Source organism: Poecilia reticulata, linkage group LG9 (genome assembly GCF_000633615.1).
Source record: "Poecilia reticulata strain Guanapo linkage group LG9, Guppy_female_1.0+MT, whole genome shotgun sequence".
Taxonomy (NCBI): domain Eukaryota; kingdom Metazoa; phylum Chordata; class Actinopteri; order Cyprinodontiformes; family Poeciliidae; genus Poecilia; species Poecilia reticulata.
In genome coordinates, this window is record NC_024339.1 from 27,397,639 (window position 1) to 27,421,369 (window position 23,731).

The window sequence follows — 23,731 nt, forward strand, 5'->3', positions numbered from 1 at the left end:
TACAATTTAAATTGGGAGACATCAACAGTGGCACACAGACTCTAAAAACGTGACACAGCTCCACATCATTTCTTCAGTTATTGTTTTGACTGCAGTAGCAGTAATAGTTGCTTTTGTTTCAAATGAGAACAATTAGATCATGCTATTTTGTTTAAAACTATTCTGTACATAATATAATATCATGGAACTGGGGTATTTTTACTCGAGGTAAAAGCATTTGTTACCAGCCTTTTCAGCGTCTAGGACTTTACATCATTTATCATTCTGTCATGCTGATGTTTTCTAAGCATATCTCTTGCCCTGTGTGAGTCACTGGTCAAAATTTCTCTCAAAACCTTCCTATAACTTGCTGCTTTTGCATGCGTAAATCAAAACTAACACAAAATTTTCTGCTGTTGAAGAAAGCCAATGTGAAATCTGCCTAACATTTTGTGTGCATTCTTCTCTAAAATGCAGCAGGCACAGTAGTATTTTTACGGTACCTACTGTGTCGGTCACTTCAGACTCTTTTGGTGACATATCCCATCATGCTGCCAACACCTCAAACCATCAAATACTCCCAACCACAAGCCTGGCTCCTGCCTCTCAGACCTGTCCACTTCAAACACCCTGCTGATACCTCATCCATCATCAGTGCTGGCCTCTGCACCCCTCCTCTCTGCACCCTCTCTCCATGTTGGGTGAACACAGACCTGGTAATGAGGGCCCCTTGTGCCCTGTCTGCCTGTCCCGTGTCCCATGGTGCAGTGGGGCCTAGTTGGACACTAGCCAAACTGCCTGGGCCCTCTTTGCTCATTATTCTCATTACCTTACCTCAAATCAGCACAGGACAGGCTGCTGGGATCTGTCCACAACTCATAAAGTTCTTGGCTCGTTAGCGCAGCTGCCAGTGAGAGCTTCTGTCATTAAGGGTTTGTGCTGAGGTGGAGAAACTCAATTAAGTACAGAAGACGACTCATGGTGGATCTTAAAGGGAATTTTGAAGTGAAGCTCTGTTAAGGAAGGTTGCAAGCAGGTAATATCTTACCTGCAGATAAATTGTCTCGTAGGAGTCATGTTAACTTTGAATACACAAATACCATGTGTTACGACCGGCGTCGTAAGGTTAATTATACCAACATGAGTGTGAAGGTACCCGTCCCTGATTGGCTTTCCAGAAGACGACGGAAACGTCTAATTGGCTGCTTCCCGGAGGTGACGAATATAAAGGCTGCTGAAGCGGACTTCCTGTGTTCCATCTTCTACTCATCTCCACCGGCCACACCCCTTTCCTTTGTTCACCTGTGTTAGAGTTTTGGAGTGTAGGAGTGAGCTGCCGTTTATGTTTTCTCAGTTTTCTCATGTTTTTCTTAGTTAGGAAGGTACGTTTTTGTCCTTTGGTTTATTTACTTTCAATTAGGTAAGTTTCCTTTTGTTTATTGTTTTCAGCTATAGCTCACTCTGGAGCCAAATACTCCATTTGTAACATCTTTATCAAAAATACGTCTTTTTATAATAAATAATAATTATCAACTGTTCAACTTTGTATGTGTCGGTTGTTGAGATCAGAGGAGGATGGATCCTTCATGTTGCGACCTGGCCACCCCTAGACTGGTCGTAACACCATGGCTTTGCGGTACTGACACAAATATATATTATGCATACATAACACATAAAGCCCGTATCACTGTAGTTGTCTACTGAAAATAGATGAAGTTCATGGGTCCTGACCCATCCCAGAGTAACTTTTACTTTCAGCCTCTAGGTCAAACTAATGTACTTAAAACCATTTAACAGGACCTCACTTAAAAAACTCCAGACCTATATTGTAAAAGTAAATTATTGTGCATGCAAAGAGCATGGACTGCCCCAGGACCCAGATATGATTAATGGTTGTGTTCGGCCCTATGGCGGCGGAACGACACAACGTATTCCAAGATTCAAATGTAGCTGTTGGATGGAAAGTCAGTTTAAAAGAGTTACAAAAACACAGCAGTCCAGTAAAAGGGCAAAAACAAACAAGCCTAAATTGCTCCTCGGTACTTGGGTGGTTTGGCAAGTTTCGGAGGCAACAGTGGCTTTGAGGCGTTTTGTCCCAATGAAAGAGCTAACTGTGTGGACCGCTGCGCTGTCTGGCCCCAGCCTGAAGGAGGGTGGCCTGCCCACGAGCTGGATTCTCCCAACACCAGCAGATCAGACTGCTTTCAGCACTGAATAGATGACGGTGAGAGCGGAGTGTGGATGTGAGTGCATGTGTGTCTACCAGAAGAATTACCAGACACTTTTAAAAATAACAGCCTATATGTTAAGCTTTCCATATTAGGAAGTAAAGAAGTCGATGTTGGAGTCACACCAGAAATAGGCCAAAAGGGTGTGTGTGTGTGCGTGTGTGTGTGTGTGTGTATGGGCGTGCGTGTGTGTGTGAGTGTAGTTAAGGGAGCAGGCTTTGTTTATCCTTGTCACTTTGGGGCAGAGATGCAGTGTAATTCCCTGATGTGTGTTTACTCAGCCCCAGTGGGCTGGCCTTTGATTACAGCACTGACCACATAATATGAGTAAGTGTTCACAACTACTGCAAATGACAAGCACATGTAGACGCCAAACTGGAAACAATGAGGGACCTGAGGAGTCACTGCGGGGCGAGGAGACAAAACAAAAACTGTAATCTCGCAGTATGACGGAAACTAACAGTGAAACGTTCGCTGTAAGCTCACATCCCGGTCGATTCCATCAAACCCTTCCAAGGCTACAACTGTAAATTTCAATGGGCTGTTTTTTTGTTTTTTTTTTCTTTTACAACAGACGGTGATTTTCCTATGAGCTCAGATGTAATTACAAGCTGTGTTGAGTACTCAATTAAAGGTTGGAGACGTCAGAGTGAGCGGAAAGACCTCCACTGCTTTGCCTCAGAGATGAGGCCGAGGCTGCGGCGGAGGAGTGAAATGCGGTCCGCATGATTTATGTTATCTCTTCACAGCAAATGCTTGCATCTCCCACTGTGGACCATAAGCAACTGTGTGTGTGCCTGTGCTAGCTGAACGCCATGCTGTAGTGAACACAAACACACATGTCTGACCTCTCACCGTCACCGTCACTGTCACCGTCAAATCTCATTGTTGGATATATAGATCAACCTGTTTCTCCCGCAAATGTCGTCAGAAGTTCTGATGTGTGACAAAAGTATTATTTGAATTTTTATTAGAACTTTAATGCCTGGATATATGTATAATTATACATACTTTGGATTCAATCTGAATCTACAAATAAAACATATAAATCTTGATATTTAGTATGCAAATGAGCTAAATTAGGCTTAACTCTTACTGTTGCTTCAAAAGCAATCTTTTATATGAGTAGAATATGTATTTAAGGCATTAGCATACATTTGCCACCTTGGCTGTTTAAGTAGTTTGAAGCAAATTCATACATAAGTTGTTTTTGCTCTTTCTCTTGGTTCCATACTGTCATATTTTATTAATATCTCTGGTCATTGTTATGCAGATGATATCCTGATGTACATTTCTTTTCCTCCAAACGAGGTTTCAAAACTGCACAATTTGGTAAAATGCCTACATTCAATAAAAAAAGATGGACGTCTAACTCTTCTGACATTAAATGAGGAACCTTGGTGTAACCGAGAGCTTCTCAATTCCGGTCCTCAGGCCCCCCTGCCCTGCATGTTTTAGCTGTTTCCCTTCTGCCACACACCTGGATTGAATCTGTGGGTGATTAACAGGCTTCTGCAGTACTTGATTGCTGCAAAAGAAATAATGCAGTCATTTGAATCAGCTGTTCTGGAATAGAGGCACATCTAAAACATGCAGAGGAGGGGGGCCTGAGGACTGGAAATGAGAAGCGCTGGTGTAACCACTGACTCAGTTTTTACATTTTTTTTAATCACTTTAGAAATATGTAGTCAAACTGAGCTCCATTATGTCTCATCATGAAATGGAAATCTTCATCCTTTTGCTTCATCTCGTCTGGATTACTGTAATGCGCTCTGTACAAGTCTAACCAAATCTTAACCCCTGGACCAGCTGCAGTCTGTACAAAGTGCTGCTGCTGCCAGGCTTGTGACTAAATCTTCAACATTTTCTCATGCAACTCCACTGCTAATGGAGCAAATGCTTTTGTGCTTCCAGTGCATGTTGAGTTGCATTCCAACATCCTGGTTTTGACTTGGAGAGCTCTTTGTGGGAAGTAACCAGTTTATATCAGCGAACTACTGCATCCCTACATTCCCACCAGGTCCTTGAGGTTCTGTGATCAGGACCAGCTTACAAAACTAAAGGAGACAATTTTTTTCTTCTGTTGCTCCAACACTATGGAACACTGCCTCTGTCACAGCAGACCTTTAAAAGTCAACAAAAAACATACTTTTTTAAAATCTGCTTTTACTTAATGTACCCTGTATTTTTACTCTTTGTTGAAGCACTTTCTGAGTTTTCTTTTCTTGAAAGATGCCATATAAACAAAGTTTTAATTACTTCTATTGCTATTAAGTTTCTGTGCTGCTTGTCCTTCATATCACTTGCTTATGAACCCAACGTAAGGACTCACAGAGACAACCAATGAAGTGAGCCTGCCTCTGAGCACAGCTGTTGTGTCAAGCAGAATGAAGCCACTATGGGAGCCGCTCCCTCGCAGTCGGCTCTGTAAGTTAGCTAACACCTCTATTTCCAGGCAACAGCAGGCACTCTTTTTCTGTCCTGTCGACTGGTGTTCTGGTTTGGGAAGCTGGCACATCAAAGGTTGTTTTGAAACTTTGAATTTGTCCTCCCTTTTTATTTTCCCTCGAAACAAAGTGCGTTTCAGAATTCTCATCTTCTAATTCCCTTTTCTTCAATTTCTGAGACTCTGTAAGTTAGATAAACTTTCTACGAAAGTTATTGTTTAAACAGCTTAGATCATATTTTGAGTAGATTATCTCAACTGTTCATTTTACAACCCAATTGCATGCCGCTAGTTTTGTCCCAGCATCAGGTATACAGCTCTGTTTGTGAGCAGGCTCAGGTTACCTAACCTATTGACCCTGCGACACCATAAGGAGCTCTGTTAACAAAAACAAGCAACTTGGGTTCATTTCACATGACCTCCTTTGAGCTACCATCCTCTTTTGTTTTTAGTTTAATATCCATGATCATCCAAATTGCATTATCACGTTTTTGTCTTGTGATCGTAGTTCTTCCCACAGATCGATTGACTCTGTGGTGCAAGAACTGACAACTCTGGTGTTCTCTGCATATTTTGCTCGCTGTTCTTGACTGGCACGTCTGATGTGAGCTCCAGTAGGTAGGCACTAACAAGTCAACAACTGCGGCAAATTGACGTATTTTTCTTTCTTTAGACGTTTTTTTAGAAGCTCGTTAGCTTCATGGGTGGCAGCTCCGACTGGCATGTGGTAGTAATATTCCATCAACATAACCACAAACCTCCCCAGCAAAATAAGCGTTTCTGCCAATCTGCAGGAACCAAATTGGAGCTGCACATGTTTATTGTTCCCATTAAGATTTACTAGGAAATAGACAATACATGCTGCTGCATCACAGAGTACATAAAAGCAGCAGTTTGCTATAAGCATCGACATACTGACCTTTAAAGACTTAATTACTATGAATTTTTTTTTATACATACAGGATCCTGTTTTTACACATATATATATATATATATATATATATATGTAAAACAGGTATATATATATATATGTGGTATATATATATATATATATATATATATATATACCACAATAAACACCTCATACCTAGCTGCAGAGAAACTGCAAACAGTTTGTGGCCAATAGCAATTTCCTAGTTTAAGAGTATATCACTATTAATGAACTGGAGGGCATTGTACTGTGCTAATGCCCAACTGTGTCTAAGATTAAACCTTCTGATCCTCTGATTAAACCTTCAGATGAAAGAAAATTGCTAAGGATGTTGAGCAACAACTGGAGGATTAAGCATATCATAAAAAAATATCAATGGAAACTGTGGTAAAACAAGTATCTGTGTCCTCAGAGGGGTTATTAGACTTAAAGGAGCAAAAAAAAAAAAAAAAAAGAAGAAGCATCAAATCTAAAATCAATTCCTTCCAGCTGCACAATCAAAGCATTTTCAGAAGATCATTTCTGGAGTCGGATGAGATGAAGATTGAGCTATTTTCCACAAACATGAAGCAAGTTTGGGGGTAGAGTGGCACAATATATTGAAAAGCTGTCGTCATTGCAATACTGAAATATTGCTGTTGCCATGCAAAAAAACTCTGATATTCAAAAATATATTTTCACACTTTAGTGAGCAAAATCAAAAGCTCAATGAGAGTGTAGATGGATTGTGAAGATGTAACAGAAAGGGAGTAAACAGGACAGTGTTGTTTAATGTTTGTCTCTATCATCCCCTAAAGCCAAAAAAAACAGGTTCAGGACAATCTTTTCTTTTAAACACTTTAACACGTTAAAATCCTTTGAACTTCTTCCCATCGTATCTATTGTGTGTTTATGGCTGCTGTATTGTCAAAGAAAGCTCCACGGCTATCACCAGAAGCCCTGAGAATTGTGTCAGATTCGTCCCCGGCGTAATCGTGTCCATCCCGTGTCTCACACTCCATTAAGATTAAGAGAGATTATGAGTCTGTGAAGGAGGGCCAGACTGTTTGAAAGCTGCAGGTAGATATGCCAACACAATCCTCTTGCCAGAGAGCTCTCTTATCTTGTCTTCTTGAGTGGAGTTTATCAAATAATGAAGGGCTGAAGTGTAATTATGTGAGGTTTTCAACATAACTCTGCGATAGCCAGTCTGAGTGTATCATCCTCCCTGCTGGAATCAAGCCCATCTAGGGGAAATGCACACAAAGCTGCTCAGATTTTCTCTGATGTCATTCATCTCTGGAAGGGCAAATCCAGAGCCAAGCGAAAAAAGGAGGCATCGCATAAATCTATAAAATCGGTTGCAGCTGATGCAGAAGTGATGCCCACTAAAATCTGGGGGTCTATTCTAAAATGCAAAGAGTAGAGCAGAGGCTGTCAGACGTTTAGGGTTTTGTCAAAAAACGTAAGCTTAATACTCACAGCTTTTCCAAGGAGTTAAGTCCAATGAAGGATCCATTTCTCAGAACTCGGATCTTGTTGTGGCTCAGTATTCTGCGGATTGAGAGAAAAAAAAAACGTTACAGATCATCTATTTTGTCCCATTAGGAATGCAAAACTATCAGTCTATAACATCTATTTCACAGCCCATAGAGATTTAATTACACGTGAAATGAAGAACAAAGTCAAACAATGAAAGCAAGAAAAAAAAAAGTTCACTTGCTGCTGCAGTCACATGAGAGATTAGCCTGACCAGAGACATTATCTAAAGATGGCTGCTATTAAAGTTAAGACAGCGTAGGACAGGAGAGATGATGTGATCTCGATAATCATTCAGAATAGTTGTTTTTTTTTAACATCAAAAGAATGTCTTTACAAATTTGACACAGGCCTTGTTAATTACTTCTTTCAGTTGGCGTATATGGCTCCTGTCAAAGGCCAAAGGTCAGGGCATTGCAGCATTGAGGAATCAAGGATATGATCACTTTGTCTGACATGGAAAATGGAACCATCAACAAACCTCTGACTATTTACAAGTCATTCTACATTAATGGCATAGTTCTGGGCTGCACAGTGGCGCAGCTAGTAGAACTGTTGCATTGCTTTCTGCATGGAGTCTGCATGTCTCCTCATGCTCTCTCTGGGTACTTCTGGTTCCTCTCCCAGTCCAAAAACATGAATGTTGGATGAATTGGTCTCTCCAAACTGTACTACAAACACATCAGACCCTGAAACCCAAAACTCATTTTAACTCCATTCTAGTTAACATCAGGATTTATCAGCAGCTTCCCTCATAATAACTATTAGCACATAAAGTGATAACAAAGCATGTTTCTGCATCTTCTAAAGTGAAACTTCAAATGAACACTTTGACAAACAGATTGTACTTACTGCTTGCATGAGTGCATGTGAACATTTTCATCATGAGACACAAGATGGCAAAAGTTTAACAAACTGTTAAAATAAACTATTACTGGAGTTTTAAACACACGGTGGACATATGGCATTTAGAGGTCAGGGTTTTATTTTTCCAATTTATAGGCTGGAAGGTTTCCATTCAAGATTGCAGTGCAAACTGAGATTTTTTTTTATTTTTTACTTAGTTTCTTTTGTGTGATAAAATACAACAAATGGAAAAAAGACAAAATCCAGTTGCATTACTTTTTTTTAAAAAAAAGGTCTTCACAGTGTTTGTGGTGGTGCATGTGTAGAATTTAGTGGGGTGGAACTTGCTCTGAAACCGCACCATAAATAAGTATTTATAAAATAAATATTACAGCTCACTATGAAACCAGAAAAGTCAGCGCTGGTTCTTTTCAATATTAAAACTTAACCGACATCTGTGACCTCGCCAGTTTAATTTTAAGGCAGCAGACTTCTGCACGCTTGCCTCGACTCTGTCTGGATCCACAGACCTGCCACGGCCTCGCCCTGGCAACCGGCAGCGATCATTAACACACCCTTCAGTTTCACATCGTCTCTGCTCCTACCGCATGGTGCTTAATGGGCTGTTTGTGACATTAAGTGCGTTCTTAATCGAGAGAGGGAAACTGCGTGTGTGTGTGTGTCCCTTTAAAAGTGGGAGCTGACTGTGAACAGTCTGTTGTGAGATTTACAGATTCAGCAGCAGCCGTCAGCCCCCACTGCTATCCCCCCCACCCGTTTCCTGCCACATCAATAAAAACGCTGCCTTTAGCTCCGCGCCTTCCAGCTCAAGTTAATGACCACATTTAATCGTCCAGTCTTGGTAATATGGGGATAAACTGGACTGACTCACCTCTTTACTTTAGTTTTTCACAACCACCCACGACATCAGAACAGTTTGAAAACAAAAACCGGCGCATGAGGCGAAAGCATTTTTGATCCAGTTACCGTGGAAACGTTGATCGATATTGTCAGAAAGTAACATTTTCCATAAGTACGTTGTTTAAAATCAAAAGTCTGACTGACTCCTCCCCACTAATAATTACTGTAAACTTGTTTTACTAAGCTTTCGAGACAAAAATGATTGTAATCTATTTAATACAGTTATTTAATATGTTCCTTATTTAACATATTAACTAACTAGAGTTATGTTTCTAGAAAATGTAAAATAAATAAATGAAAAGAGGTGATGTTTATAAACCCATATAGAGCCTCTGGTTAGAGAAGAACAGCCTTTTCACGGCGCAGCCTGAATTTGAACCCATGACTCCTGAGCCTTAAGGTCTTTCACTCGACTTTGGGCACAGAATCTATTCTATAAATGGATGCAGACTGAAGCTGAAAACTGCAGAAGACCCGGAAGTGGCTGAATAATTCAATACAGATAGCAGAAAGTCACATCTGGGAAAGATACAAGGCGTTTAAACTCAAAGCAGACAGTTCAGATAAAGATAGTTCCTTTTTGGCTGAGCTTATTGTGCTGAACAATGATTATTTGATGGGGGTAGGACACTTGTTGGCTTTGGTTGTGCTAGGATGTCCATATGTGTGTCTGTTCACAGGGACAGCCTGTTTCTTTTCCAGTGTTCACACTACAGTCATTGACAGAGGTGCATATTGATGTGACTTGTAAGGTGCAAGTCACAATTTGTCATCATAATTCTCAAATTAACACATTAGAGCAATCTAAAATATACATTTCTCCAACAGACCATGAAAATCATGATGCTTGCAAGAGCCAAGAGGAGTTGTAAAACCTGGATCTTTCTGCATGGGCCCCCAAAGCCTGAAGTTCGAAGTGTAGCTATAGCAAAACACATTGTTCTTTCACAAACAATGCAGGCAGCAAAACACTGAGAATGAGGGCCAGGCACAACTCTGTAAACAGACAGAAATAGTCAAGCATTCCCATCAGGCTAAACAGGAAACCCAGCCAATTAGCTGTTTATTCGGAAACCGGTTTCGGAGGTCAGGGGTTGTGGAGAGAGCACTTCCTGGCCAGCCATCAGACAGACGGAGCAGTGTCCGGAAGCAGGTGACAGCCGAGGCAGAGCGGAGTGCATCTTTTCATCCCCAGCAGCGTATAAAGAAAGTGTAGCAGCGACTCCATCCCGCAAGTCCACAATAGTGCAGAGCTGGATGGATCACTCCCGAGGTTTTGGCTTACATGGGTTGCTTGTTTCTGCACGCCATGAGACACTGATCAGATGCCAGATTGGCCCAATCTGCCTTCAAGACCTATCAGACATACAACAGCACACGCTGCTAATTTAGTTCAGACTACACCGTGGACGCTATCTTCAAACCGGTTTTACCGTCTCTTATTCACTTAACCCCTTCAGAGCACAAAGGGGTTTTAAGAAACCAGATGAGCTAATTCAATTTATCCAAGCATGCAAAAAAAAAGAAAGAGAGAGAAAGGCCACATGTCAGGCTTCCACTATCTTCTTCAGCCATTTTATTTAATTAATTTATGCAAAGATCAAAAAGCTTAAAAGGTCGTACAAAGAGGGAAAGGTCAAAAGGAAGAACAGCTGCGAAATTGTCTTCTACTTTTTTCTCAATCTGCACCGTGGTTAAGCTTATGGCAAGAAGAAAACTAATTTGATCAATAAATCAATCTGCACAAAAAAGAGATGAAGAGTTTTTTTTTTTTTAGGTTTCTTGAAATAATAAAATATATAATATTTCTCATATAAAAGACATATTTCACAAAGTACTATCCACTGACTTTCTCAGGTGAAATAAGTTTAAACTGTTATGATGAACCCCAAATGTGAAAGTGTGGCATGACATTGTGCCATATAGTTAACTCTTATTTTGAAATAAAAAGGAAGGACGTACTTTTCTTCATTTGTATTGTTGTGTCAGACTCAAACGGTTAAGACTTCAGTTAAATTAGCACAGAAGAAAAATCAAAATATCCAGTCCATTTAGTAGTAAAAAAACAAATAATGACAGACAACCAATCACAATGAGAACACTAAGCCTGGCTAATCGTTAGCTGCTAATGATGCTAAAGTTAGCTGCCGCTTCACAGGCTGATAATTAAAACTAAAAGCACATTTCACTGTTAATTATTGATCACTTCCTGTTCAGAATCAAATATAAGCTGAAGTGAATCTTCACCAGTTTAGAGTGCGATCATTAATTACGTACATATTATTATCCTGTATAGTTATTTAAAACATGCATCTCTTGAAAATCAGGGGCAAATGTCTCAGTGAGATTTACTTTTGTTAAGAAAGGGAAAATAGAAAGTCTGACACTTCAATAAAGAGCTGTGCATTTGGTGGATGTGGAAAAAAACTGGTATTTAGTGACAACCTGGTGAAGAAAGAAAAACTTAGAGGGAAACGATATTCTTCTGTCTTCTGCCCTGACAGCAGCCAGAATGCCGTTAATCCAAACACAACAGGATGTCCTGTGAGGTGGTCCTTAACACTGAGAGTCCGGTGTCTGTATGCTTTCACTCTTCATCCTGCTTCTCTGCCAGACGCACTTCAAACTTGCTTGTTTTTTTTTGTTTTTTGTTTTTTGCGGGAAATACTCCAGTGCGGTTTGGCATTTAGCGTCGGATATTGATGAGAAACACTTGAGTAAAAAGCACTGATTTCAAATGGTCTTTGTTGCCCAGTAAATATTTAGCTGGACCCTGACGGAGAGCTCTGCCTGCCCTGATGGTTCCACAGCAAACAAACAGAAAAAACGGTCAGAGAAAAGACATATACAAGATTAATTAATGAAGTCCACTCTTTCTTCTTCTTTTCAACATGTGCTGAAACTCCAGCAAAATTGTTTGCGCTCCATCATGATCATGTTAAAGTCACTACTATATGCACCAACTTCTCTCCAATATGGTATTATCGTTTTAACAACTTACCCTTATTGACTAGTTAGTGAGTAGCGTTCTTAAATAAATGACATGGAGGTAGCCGAACACAAACCAAAGACAACCAAAGTCTGAAACAAACATTACTACTAAGTGGCTTTCTTGCAATCATGAGAGTGAAGAAGAGCACTATAACACCAAATCTGAATATTAGGAGGATTTATACTCAGAACCGAGGTTAATAGTGCTCTGAAGATTTTGTATAAATACTCAAGAGGAGTCAAGGGTCAAGTGTTCAGAAAGTTCACACATTTGCAAAAATCTGGAGGTTTATTTTCACTACCAGGCACTATCACAGGTCTTTTTTTCTTTAAATAGACAGTAAACCTTTATGGGTGTCATCTCATAATCAGGAAGACTACTCATGGTCACCTTCTGAAGAGCCAATCCGCTGACAGAACTACTATGTGGATGATTGAATCGACAGCGTATAAAACAAGTCTACCTTAAGGCCTTTCTCTACTTGTTTTTGTCCCTTGGATTGTGAACAGTTGCAAGTACTTTTGGACACTTGAAGATTAGTCAAGGTTGTGCTTTTGTTTTTGACTGGCTGTACAGCTGGAGAGAAGAACTACATTTCATGGAAGTTAATATCCCTTCTCCAACTCATCTGAATTACCTCGTCTGCATAACTCAGATCAGCAGAGGCCTCGTAACGATCAATTCATTCGATTCAGGTGTGCTATAGCGGGGATGCATCTGAAAGTTGAGGAACGGTCAACTGAAGTTGGCCTCCCCTTTGGTCTCTGGCATTGTGTCTCTTTGGTAGCTGTGAGTGTTTGTTTTGACATCATTGCTGAGGGAAGCTTGCAAAGAGGAAAACATTGTTTTTGTCAAGTGTCAACACATAGATAATTCTAAATATTTATTTGCTTTTTTGCGCTTCCATTTCTTTTGCGGAGAAAATAAAATTATGCAGGACTGCTCCAACAATCGACCTCTCGGCCACTTTAAACACCGATCTAACCCTTTGAGAATAAAAGACTCAAGCAGCATAGGTTTAGTGTGACAGAGGGAAAAGGGAGCCCGTTGGGCTGGTGTGTAAACATCAATTTAACTCTGAAATGGTCCCTTACCCTCAAGGGCCTCACGCAAAGGGAAAGACAAGAGATCCTTAAAAGAGTTGGTAACATGGCAAAACTCCAGTCCTGGTTTGGAGACCAATGGGAGCCACATAATGAGAGTGATTTCAAATAAGGGTCTCAGAGAGTGATTACTGAGTTAAGCTGGGCTTAATTGGCACACTGATTTGATAATACACATGCTGGCTTGTGCCATGGCAGTGCTTAAGTTAATGTAAAATATAATAGAAAAAAAAACCGAGCCCTGAGGGGACAAATTCTGCTGAAAGCAATTTGATTTGGCCCTTTAACACTAACCACTCTGCATTGTTTGTGTTACAACAAAAACAATGTACAGTCAGTTTTTGTCCAATTTTCCTCTTTGGGGTTTTGACTCAAAGAGATGAGGAGAGACAACCAGTCAGAATGTTCATTGAAACAAAAGCGAATGTAGTGTTTGTCATCTGTTGACCGTCAGCTTAATGGACTTGCTGCTCAGACGTTTCAAGTCAGTTTTAATTAAGATCAACGAACTGAAACCGGGGGAAACGTCACGGCAACATATCATCATGTACATTAGAAATGATTCATGTTGCAGCAAAAAGCGGTATCTCTGTTGGTGGCTTACAAATTTACATTAGATAGGAATTTATAATTATTTTATTATGAAAAACACAATGTTTGCATTAGATTTAGTTATCAAGTGATTTCAAAGCTCTAAATATACAGATGTCATATTAAAACTTTTCATGGTAATTTTTGTTAAAGCATGCCTAGATATTTTATTCTGTCATATAATAAAATAAATTAATGAAATAAAATGAATTAGATTGCATTATTGTATTGCCATTAATATGGTATTTTCATTATGCCACTGGAATAAAATACTCTTTAGTAATAAAACCCACACTCCAACTGGCAACTGAATATTATAATCATGGATAATTGATGTGCAAAGGTACATTTCTTTTCATGCAAAATGCAAAACACATTGAAAATAGGAAGTAAAATTAAACCTATACTAACAATAATTCTTTTTTTTACTTATAAAAGTCCAGTTCCCTGTTTCACCAGAGTCCCTGTTAGTTCAAACCCGGTCGATAGAAGTTGCTTTGCTGCAAATTTCCTGTCAAGCTTTTATGTTGTCGTCAAATGAAAACAACCGTCTCATTTTCAAGTTTGTAAACTTGAAAATGTAAATGGGATGAAATTGCTGGATTCGACTGTTTTCTTGGTCTGAAGCTGTCTGCGTCCTGATTTATGGGGGTTCATTTTTATTTCTGTAGTATTTTCGTCTTTGGCAGCTTCTGCATATCATCTGAAATGGGGGGGAAAAGAAATAATGTTGCTTCATTTAGACGAAAGATAATATGTTCTGAATAAAATGTTTCATTTTGTCTCTGATGACTGAGGTTTTGGCTCAACTCGGTGTGGCTTTTGCGTCCTCATATAGTTTCGGGAAAGTAAATTGAGATTTTACAAAAATGACTGTCTGCAGACTTTGGAGGAAAGACTGTGAGAAAAAAACAAAACAATTTATGACGGCGGGTCACTTACAGCCAGCCCAGTATAAAAATAATCTGCTGCAGATGTGGAATATTACCTTATTTTGTTTGGGTGAACTATTGTGGAGTGGCTACTGCTTTGGTTACGTATAATGTTTTTTTCTTTTTTTTTTCTTTTCATTAAATTATAAATTATAAAAACTGTTTTATGGACTAAATTTCACTCATGTGAAATGAACTTGTAAAATCTATGGCGCCTTGTGAAAAGAGGTTTGCATTTGTGTTCAATCCCTCTCAGTAAGTGCATTGTGGAACCAATTTTCTATTAACGTTTGCCTCTACCAGCTCGGCGTTTCTCAACAATTACCTCAGACATTTATAACAAAAAATGCTGATAATCAATTACCATTAAAAAAAACTTCACGGTTTTATCACAGTTTATCAAACAACGTCTTGGTCAAATCCTTTGACGTTTGTGATGCTGCAGTTACTACTGTTTGCAACCCTCCATACAAAACATGCAGTCTTGTCTTTCATTGTTGCTGGTGGACACATTTGAAGGGGGGAGGCGCACAGGCGAGAGATATGGAAGTGCATGAGCTGAGAAACCTCTCAGGCTGGGAGGTGGTTGTGTCATCTTTGCTACAATGAGTACTTTACAAGAGGCCTCCAGACTGTGGAGGGCCATTCAGGGCATTGGTGCATCCAGAAAGCTTAACCCTTTCGTTGTTAGAAAGACAGAGCTCTACCTATAAGCCTGTGGTCCTGGGAGCCCTTTGCACCCTGAGCCTTTCCTCGAAGAGTCATGACACCGAGCGCAGCAGAGAGACTAAATGCCCTCGAGCACAACAGGCACTTTAGCAGCAAACGCATGTCAAGATGTGAATGTGCCCATTGTGCCTGACCCACCAGAGGGCTTGTAGCAGCGACAAGGGAACACTGCCAAGCTGAAAGTCCCATTTACCGCCTGTCATGAAAAGGAGCATCCATGTAATTGCACGCCAAATATTTTTTATGAAATCATTCTGCGTAGTCAAAGTGATTCAGTTATTAAACGAGGTTACGGCATGCATGAAGGAGGAAAATATTAAATGTGTTTAAGACAAAAATCTTGATGTCCTTGGCTATATGAACTTCTCTTGACTCGCCGTCTTTTAGTACTCAAGCCTCATGAACCCTTTCACATTCTGTCACAGAATGAAAAGAGCCAAACGTTGATTGAATTTGATTAGCATTTTTGCTAAGCAAATCCATACAAAGCGCCATAAAAATTGTCAAAAAGAAAATTGAGACAGTTTTCATTTTTATTAATGAATAATGTGTTACTGTTTATATTCAGCCACCATTACTCTTATACTCTCAGCAGTAAAACCTGCTGCATTCAGAAGAGACGACCTCAGTGTGACTCCAGGTGTTCTTGTGAAGGACCCAAAGGTCTATATGTTTGAGACCTTAGAGGAGAAACTGCATCAGAACACCAAACAAAACAGCAGACAGGACCGAGGTAAAGCTGTGGAGATGGTAAAAGCAGTGATAGGTTATAACCAGATGGAGTGAGTTTTGAACATCTCACTACGAATTGTTCAAGCCCTTGGTAACTCTGGAGGAGCTGCAGAGAGCCATAGCTCAGGCGGAACAACCTGGACAACTATTAGTGTTACGAGACACAGCTAAAGCTTGTCCGAGTTTATCTGACCCCCTTTCAGGACAAACATGCAGGAGGTAACAAATGACTGGACACTGGGCTGGAGGTTCATATTCCAGCAGGACAATGACACTAAACAAACACCCAGAACAGAACAGAACAGTGGGCATTAATGGCACAACTAAAGTCCAGACTTAAATTAATTTTGGAATCAGTGGCAAGACTTGAAAGCTGTTTGCGTAATCTGCAGCTGGATGTTCCTGCAAGGTCAGGGATGCTGAATCCAAATGCATGTCGAGTTTTTTTCAGAACTTTATTTTTCAAAGATTTGAATACTACGCAAAATATTCCTCCCACTTTACAGTTGTGCACTGCTTTGTGTGATCCTATCCAAAACTATACAGTGAAGTGTATGGCTACAGAAACACAAAAATGTGCAAAAAGGTTCAGTGGGTCCAAATGGTTTTGCGAGGCGCTGCAGTTCCCTGTCCTGATGCTCAGCATAGTGAGCGTGCCTCTGCATCAGATACGTCCAACCACTTATTACAGAGTGCGCTGCATTGTGCTTGGGTTAGCAGGCCGGGCCAGGGAGTTTGGCGTTGCGGTTTCAGGGTGTGTGTGCGGATTTAAGATGCACAAGTGTGTGACCTATCAGTTATTTTTATGGAAAGTGTGCGCTTAACTCTGTGTGTATGCGTGAGTGGCCCAAAAAGCTGCCAGTCTAAAATTAAAATCCGGGTTTTCAAAATGTCTCTAATTAGAGAGGGGAGGACTGAGGTCTATTTTGAGAGCTGTGGCAGTGCACGCCCTTCCCACATGTGTGTGTGCAGAGGCAAACTAACACACATCCACATTTCCCCCGCTCCGCAGTACGTCTTATTAGACGATCCATCAAGTTCTGCAAACAGAATGTGTCCATGGAATGTGTTTCTATACACAATTTATTACAACAGTACAACCAGTGGCCTTTAAAGACATAAACAAGTAGCTGCCACACAATATTAACAAAAGCTGAATCACAGCTGCTTTACTGTAAAGCTTCAAGAAGTTATTGCAAAATTTAAAGTCTTAAATTCATCACATACGGGCCCATACTGGAAGGTTTACGGCTGCAGAGCAGGAACACAAAGGCCAGTTTAATCACTGTCTAAAGTGTTTTTACAATTTTAATGAGGCAATTTAGTGCATTTAGCTGTTTGAGAGAAAGAAAGAGAGAGAGGAAGGAATGTGGTGTATGCCTGGCTAACATTGTCTCATTGTTCTGTCTCATAACAAGGCTCTGTTTTCTGCTCCTGAGCAAAGATGGCTGGGAAATATGGCTGCTAATTTCTTTAATTGTTTTTTGAAAGCTTGTCTAAACACATTTCTGATCATCGTTACTTTCCTAAAATGTATCTAATGTGAAACAAAAAGCTTTGCTATAGCCGTTTTTTTCCCTAAATTACAATGACCCCGTTTGCTACCCGGCAACGAGTTTCAACATCCAGCGCGTACCGCAAACTATTAAACAACCAAGATAGATGTTACAAGAATATGGTAGACCAGCATGCTTTCCAGTGACTGATGTGATTACGTATCGAGGAATATGGGATTACATTATATCTACAAACAGTGGGTTATTGCATCCGCAGAGATTTTAATAAATGGCCAATGTTTTATTTCGCCACTGGCTCAGCCCCTCTGATTGGTGCAATAAACCAAAACAGATAAAAGTGAATGTGGCAATGGACTTTAACATTTTGCAATCTCTTGCCATCTTCATGAAAATCACAACTAAGGACACACATTTAAATGCAACACATTATTTATTGCATATCTTGCAGAACTCATTAATGACATTACCTTAAAAATCCTAACAAGTTGTAAAGTACTTCAAGTGGTTATTCTTCAGCCATTAAATGGACAAAACAAGGATATTTTCTCACCATCATAAAATAATGGTCTAACTCTTTTTTGTTTTTTTTGCCATTTTTTTCTTTTCTTTTTAAAAAAAATCACTTTAGGCAAATAATAATAATAATAATTATAATAATGATAATAATAATAATAATAATAATAATAATAATAATAATAATAATAATAATAATAATAATAATAATAATAATTATTATTATTATTATTATTATTATTATTATTATTATTATTATTTATATTAGAAATGTATTTTATTTAGTCAAAATTTTCTCCTGCAATCTTTCAAACTTTCTTTGGACTCTTAATAAGTCATAGTTGTACTATTTACGCATATAAATTGGTGTATAATACACGTTATTGTAAGCTTGGCTGTAAAACACCGTATTCAGATCATAACGGCGCCTTCATAAAATGAAGTTACTGCACTGTGACAATTGCTAAAGAATGCTCGTATCAGAAAGAAGCGCACACAATGCAGCCGCAGCAGCCTCCCCAGAACAGACATTATCTCAGCCTGTATTCCTGTGTTGTTGACCCCGAGCAGGAACTTTAAGGGCCGCCGTGGTCAGACACAGGGAGAGGGAAGTTAGCACTGGCAGAGAAACGCCGAAGTCAGGCATTTTTGGAGTAAGATAAGAAGAGAGCGGCGAGAAAGGAAAAACTAAAATAACAAAAAGCCACTTGGGGGGGGGGATGAAATTACTATGACAACACGCGGCTGTTTTTGCCAAGTTTTGAAATATGTCAGCCGCCCAATCAACAAACACAACAAGGTGATAAGTGAAATATGCGTTTGGCATCCACATATGCAGGAAGCTCCGGTGCTGGGGGCGGCGTGCGCTGGTGTCCCACCGTCTGTGGTCTTCCTCCAACGACCTGCACTGGCATAATAAACTTCAGGGTTTGTGTGGCACTGGCAGGTGCTGCTCCAAGTATCCAGTGTCAGGCCTTTGTTTGCCTTTTTGATTTATTGCTGACCACTGCTTCGCCTAACATGTGCAGAGGAGAGCCTGCTGCCCCTTCCTCTCAACACCTTTCCACACAAAAATAAACCCGATCGCTGCAGGAGCTCCAGCTTTCTGCCCACTATTGGAATTCTCCCCGCTGATAAGAAAGAAAGGCCTGGGACATTTTGTCAACATCCTCCCATCTCAACACGCATGAATCAAGGATAAACCTTGAGAGCAGCTGCAGGCTCCTCAAGTGGCACAGCAGAGCGAGCGGCAATGTGACTCAGAAGATAAAATGGTTTTGAAATGCACACAGAGATGCGCTGCAGATTTTAAATCACACTGTGGTAAATAAGGAGGGGGGCTTTGAAGTGACACGAATGCAGAGGACTCATCAGACGCAGAACCAGAAAATGAAAACATTAGGGTCAACCACAGGGAGGAAAAAAAGAAAAACAGACAAACGTGATTAGATTAGATTTATAGTGCTTTGTAAAATTATTCACATCCCTTAAACTTTGACGTGCCACAAGAACAAATTTCAAGCTGTTTTATTAGGATTTCATGTGGCAGAAAGTACAGTGGAAATGTGCTTAGACAATGTTACTCACGGATTTATCTTTGGATTGTGACTCCATTTTATTTGATGAAAACCTACTTATTCACACATTTTATTTTTTTATATGACTGTATTTAAAATGTTAAAAAGAAAATGCAGCTGGGAAGCTAAAGTACCAAGGCACAATGATGCATGACGCACTATTAGCAGTCATCTGCAAAGCAGCTAATTCAGAACCGTCGTGTATTTTCCTTGGCGCTGACTGACTGTGAGTGGAGATAAGTAAGGAAGATTGTAGGTGTCAGATTTTGCATTAATACTGATAGTTTCCACTGTGCACATTATGGCGTGTTAAGATATGTTTGGTGTTTGAACTATTAGTCACAAGCATTTTTAGAGGGTTCTGAAGTAGGGCTTAAATAAAGAAGTTGAAGAAATATAATAAAATCTTCCACAAATAAAATCTAAAAAGTGCGATTGTTGGAAGGTGAACATCCTCGCTATTCTACAGCAACCTCTACTTTCTTTCTAGATTGCCCTGTGTTTATCTCCATCCATCTTCCCATCGGGTCTGACCAGTTCTCCTATTCCTAAAACATTTGGGGTCGTAATGTAACAAAATATCGAAGCGTTAAGGCGGCATGAATAGTTTCACAAGACACCACATAAACAAAGCTCCACACACTGCCATAACCCTCGTTCTCTGTTGCTTAAACTTTTAGATACTTTCTGCTGTAATAATGTGTCATCATAACTTGCTGGCCAAACAATGGCCTCATTTTGTTTCAATATTTCCTCGGGGGAATCTGACCAAAAGTTAATAGTCGTGGAAGCTGAGGTGTTTAGCCGCAACAGAGATACTGGGGTGTAAAATGTCGACATTTTGGAGACTGGACTGATGAGAATTTGAAAAAAAATTTAAAAAATTAAAAAAAGCCAGCTTAACCCGAGCTTTAAAAATGACATACAGTACATCCACAAACACCTCCTAACTTAGATGAGGTTAAAATAAATCAGCGAAAACTGAAGAAAGGACAAACATATTTAACATTTCTAAAAGAAAAGAATTCTGCAAAACGCAAATGCATATTTATGTTTGTTCTGCCTTTTATCACAACATATTGTCTTAGTGATGCTGTTTAAAGTAGCAGGAGCACTCAACTTAACGCCAGAGGCGAGGTGCAATCTGGACAGGTTACCACTAACAACGCTGAGACAAATGAGATAAAACGAATAAAAACATAAAACACAAAAAACCATGCACAACGTTGCTGAAGATTAATTTCAAATAACCAGGTAACCTGCAGGAAGATCCTGGACTATAAGAGGAACGCAAGATAAAAAACTGACAAGATAAAAAAACAAAAAAGTACTCATGGAAGTACTGTTTACTACAGGTCAAGTCGGTTGATCAATAATTAGGTCATAACTGAATAGCAATTAAATTATTGTATCTGTGTTCTCAACTACAAATTTTAAAAAATGAAGTATATGTTAAAAATTTGGTTATCTGCAGCCAGTTGCTGTTTTCCCAGTCTGGGGATTTTGTTTTTTTTTTTCCTTTTTTTCTCGCCACTCTAAAAGCCGGATTTGTGAAATGCACAATAAGCAGTTGTCCAGTCAACAGGTCCTCAAACCTGACCTGAAGATCTCTGCAGCTCCTTTAGGGGTCAGAGCATCAGAATAAAGGGTATTGAATAAAAATACATGAAACATTGTTTTATATTTGTATTTGTAAAAAAAAAATAATAATAATAATAATAAACACTATTTGCCTTCCACTTTACAGTTCCTGCATTTCATTTAGTAAGTCCACCACACAAAATCCCAATATAACTCATTGATTTTGTGGTTAAAGCCTCACAAGACGTGAAGAAAGTTCAAGTGTCATCAGTACTTGTGCAGGGCCGTGAAACAGCCAGAAGTGTGATGTACAACTGTTCTTTTGCAGCCTCGGTGGTTGACGGTAAAAATATATCTGCGCTGCCAGGATATTTTCATCTCAATCCCGTAGAGGCAGGCAGACAACACTCATGTTCATTCAGGGCTTCAACTGCAGCTGTCTTGAATGAACAGGGCACGGTGACCCCCCCCCCCCYCCACCCTGAGCATTTGTGCCCACTCGTAAGGGTTGGCACTCACCAGGGCCAAAGCTATCAGTCACTGGCGACGATGACAACTGAAATATGCACGGGGAGGAGTTTGGTTATGACTTTGGTAAAAGCCACAGGAAGAAGCACAAGCCCATTCACACATGAGCTGCCACTGTACATTCTCTCCATTTGTCTGTTATCCATTAAAACATTAAAACAGACACAGCTGCTACCATGGGGCACTGAGAGAGTCTTTTTCCGTTGTGATTTCTAAGTAATGGCTCTAATGCATCAAACCTCTATTTATCTCTAGGAAAACATATTTTTATGATTAAATTAGCACCGTGCCTTTGCCTTATAAAGTATTCTTACACCTTGTAGCTTATGTAACATAGCAATCCAAGATAGTCCACAAGTTTCTGCTAAAAAGGAAAATTGTCCTTGGTTCAAACAGCAAAAGACATCGAGTCTTTGACGGTTTCTATAAACTGAAAGGCGAGAATCGACGGAGAGGCCTTTGGGAACTCTAGGGGAGCTGCAGCGCTTTACAGCTCAGGTGAGAGAATCTGCTGAGAGGACAATAATTAGCTGCTGGCATTCCAGCAAAAATATGGCTTTGTGACAATGAGAAAGGTACTGTTCAAACAAAGCCTCAAGACATTCGCCACAAGCCGCGGTGGAGACACAACAAACGTGGAAGAATGTGCCACAGTCAGATCAGACCCAAATTTGAACTGTTTGGCCTAAATGCAAAATGCTAAGTGTGGCAGAAAGCTAACACTGCACATCAATCTGAAGGAACCGCAGTGGTGGTGAAACCCTGCGGTTGCAGCAGCATCCCGTGGGGTCGGGTTTTTCTCTCCTCCGGGGACGGGGGAGCTGGTCAGAGTAGATGGGAAGATAGATGGAGGTAAATACAGGACAGTCCAGGAAGAAAACCACTTCACATTCAGTCCCAAGTGCTACTTTGCGTCGGTTTGTCGCGTAAAATTCCAGCAAAACACATTGAAATTTGTGGCGGCAATCCGAGAAAACGTGTAGGAGTTCATGGGGTGTGATTACTTTTACAAGCCGCTGTGAATGCTGTTCCTTCCTTCACGTTCCTCAAAAGACAAATAATTTGGATGTGAAGCGGCGCTTTGGAAGCAAAGTTATGTTGCTTCAAGAGGCGCCTTGCCTCCTCCTCTCCTCTTTCACCCCAGTGCTGCAGATCTGTTAGTCAGGGGCCGGGGAGTTTTCAGTCTCCAGGGGCACATCCCTCTGAACCGCCTGCCAAGCTTCTCCCCGCCATCCCTCCATCCTCTTTTTTTTTGACTCCCCTCCTTTTTACTTCTTTCCCACTTCTCCTACCCCTCACGTTGAACTTTCTCCTCCTCCTCGACCTCTTATCAACCTCTAGCTTTTTTTTTCTTCTTTTTTCCACTTTCACCCCAGAACATTTCTCTTCACTCTCACCCTTATATCTGCTTTTCCCTTTTCCTTCTCCTCTTTTCCCCTCCTACTCCCCCCTTTTCCCGACGCAGCGATCCGGCTCCTTTGCAGCCGTGCATAATTAGGCCTAAACACAAGCCTGCGCAGGCTCACATCTGGAAAAAGTTTGGACATGGCAGTTTCCTACCAAGTCGACTAAATATTTAGGTTGAGAGTTACTGCATGTGGATGAACTCATGATAGAAGGGGTGGGAAAAGTAGAGAAGCTGGGGAGCTGCAGATAAAGGAAAATTGGGGACAGTAGGAGCTCATGAGGGAATGTAGAGGCGACGTTCTGTATTCTCAAAGAGGAATAAGTATTACTCTGCAAAACAACAACAACAACAAAACAAGAAGCAGTTTTATTAAAAGTGCAGTCCAGGCTCTGTAAAGTAGGAGGTGATAAAACTGGGTTGCTCCTTTTTGGCTGGCAGGAACAACAAACAGCTAGCTAATAGTTTTAATAAACAAATCCCCTCTGGGATTTCCCATGATGCTGAGGGGCCTCAGCTGGAATGTTCACAGGGGCCAGCTGTTGTGCATTACACGAAGCAGCCGGCCCCGGAAGCCAAGGACCGGGTGTCCTTCGGTCCTCGCCTGCTCCACTTGGAAAGAGAGCGTATCTCCAGGAGAGGGAGAGAGAGGCGTTCGTCGA

General features: G+C 40.4%; 1 protein-coding gene across 1 annotated transcript in view; it reads right to left on the reverse strand.

Annotated features, from left to right (window-relative positions):
- Positions 1–23,731, reverse strand: part of adgra2 (adhesion G protein-coupled receptor A2) — a 48,918-nt gene that overhangs the window by 21,063 nt on the left and 4,124 nt on the right. The window contains exon 2 of the mRNA XM_008419047.2: positions 7,046–7,117. Within this exon, the coding sequence (XP_008417269.1) occupies positions 7,046–7,117 (72 nt within the window). The remainder of the gene's footprint in view (positions 1–7,045; positions 7,118–23,731) is intronic.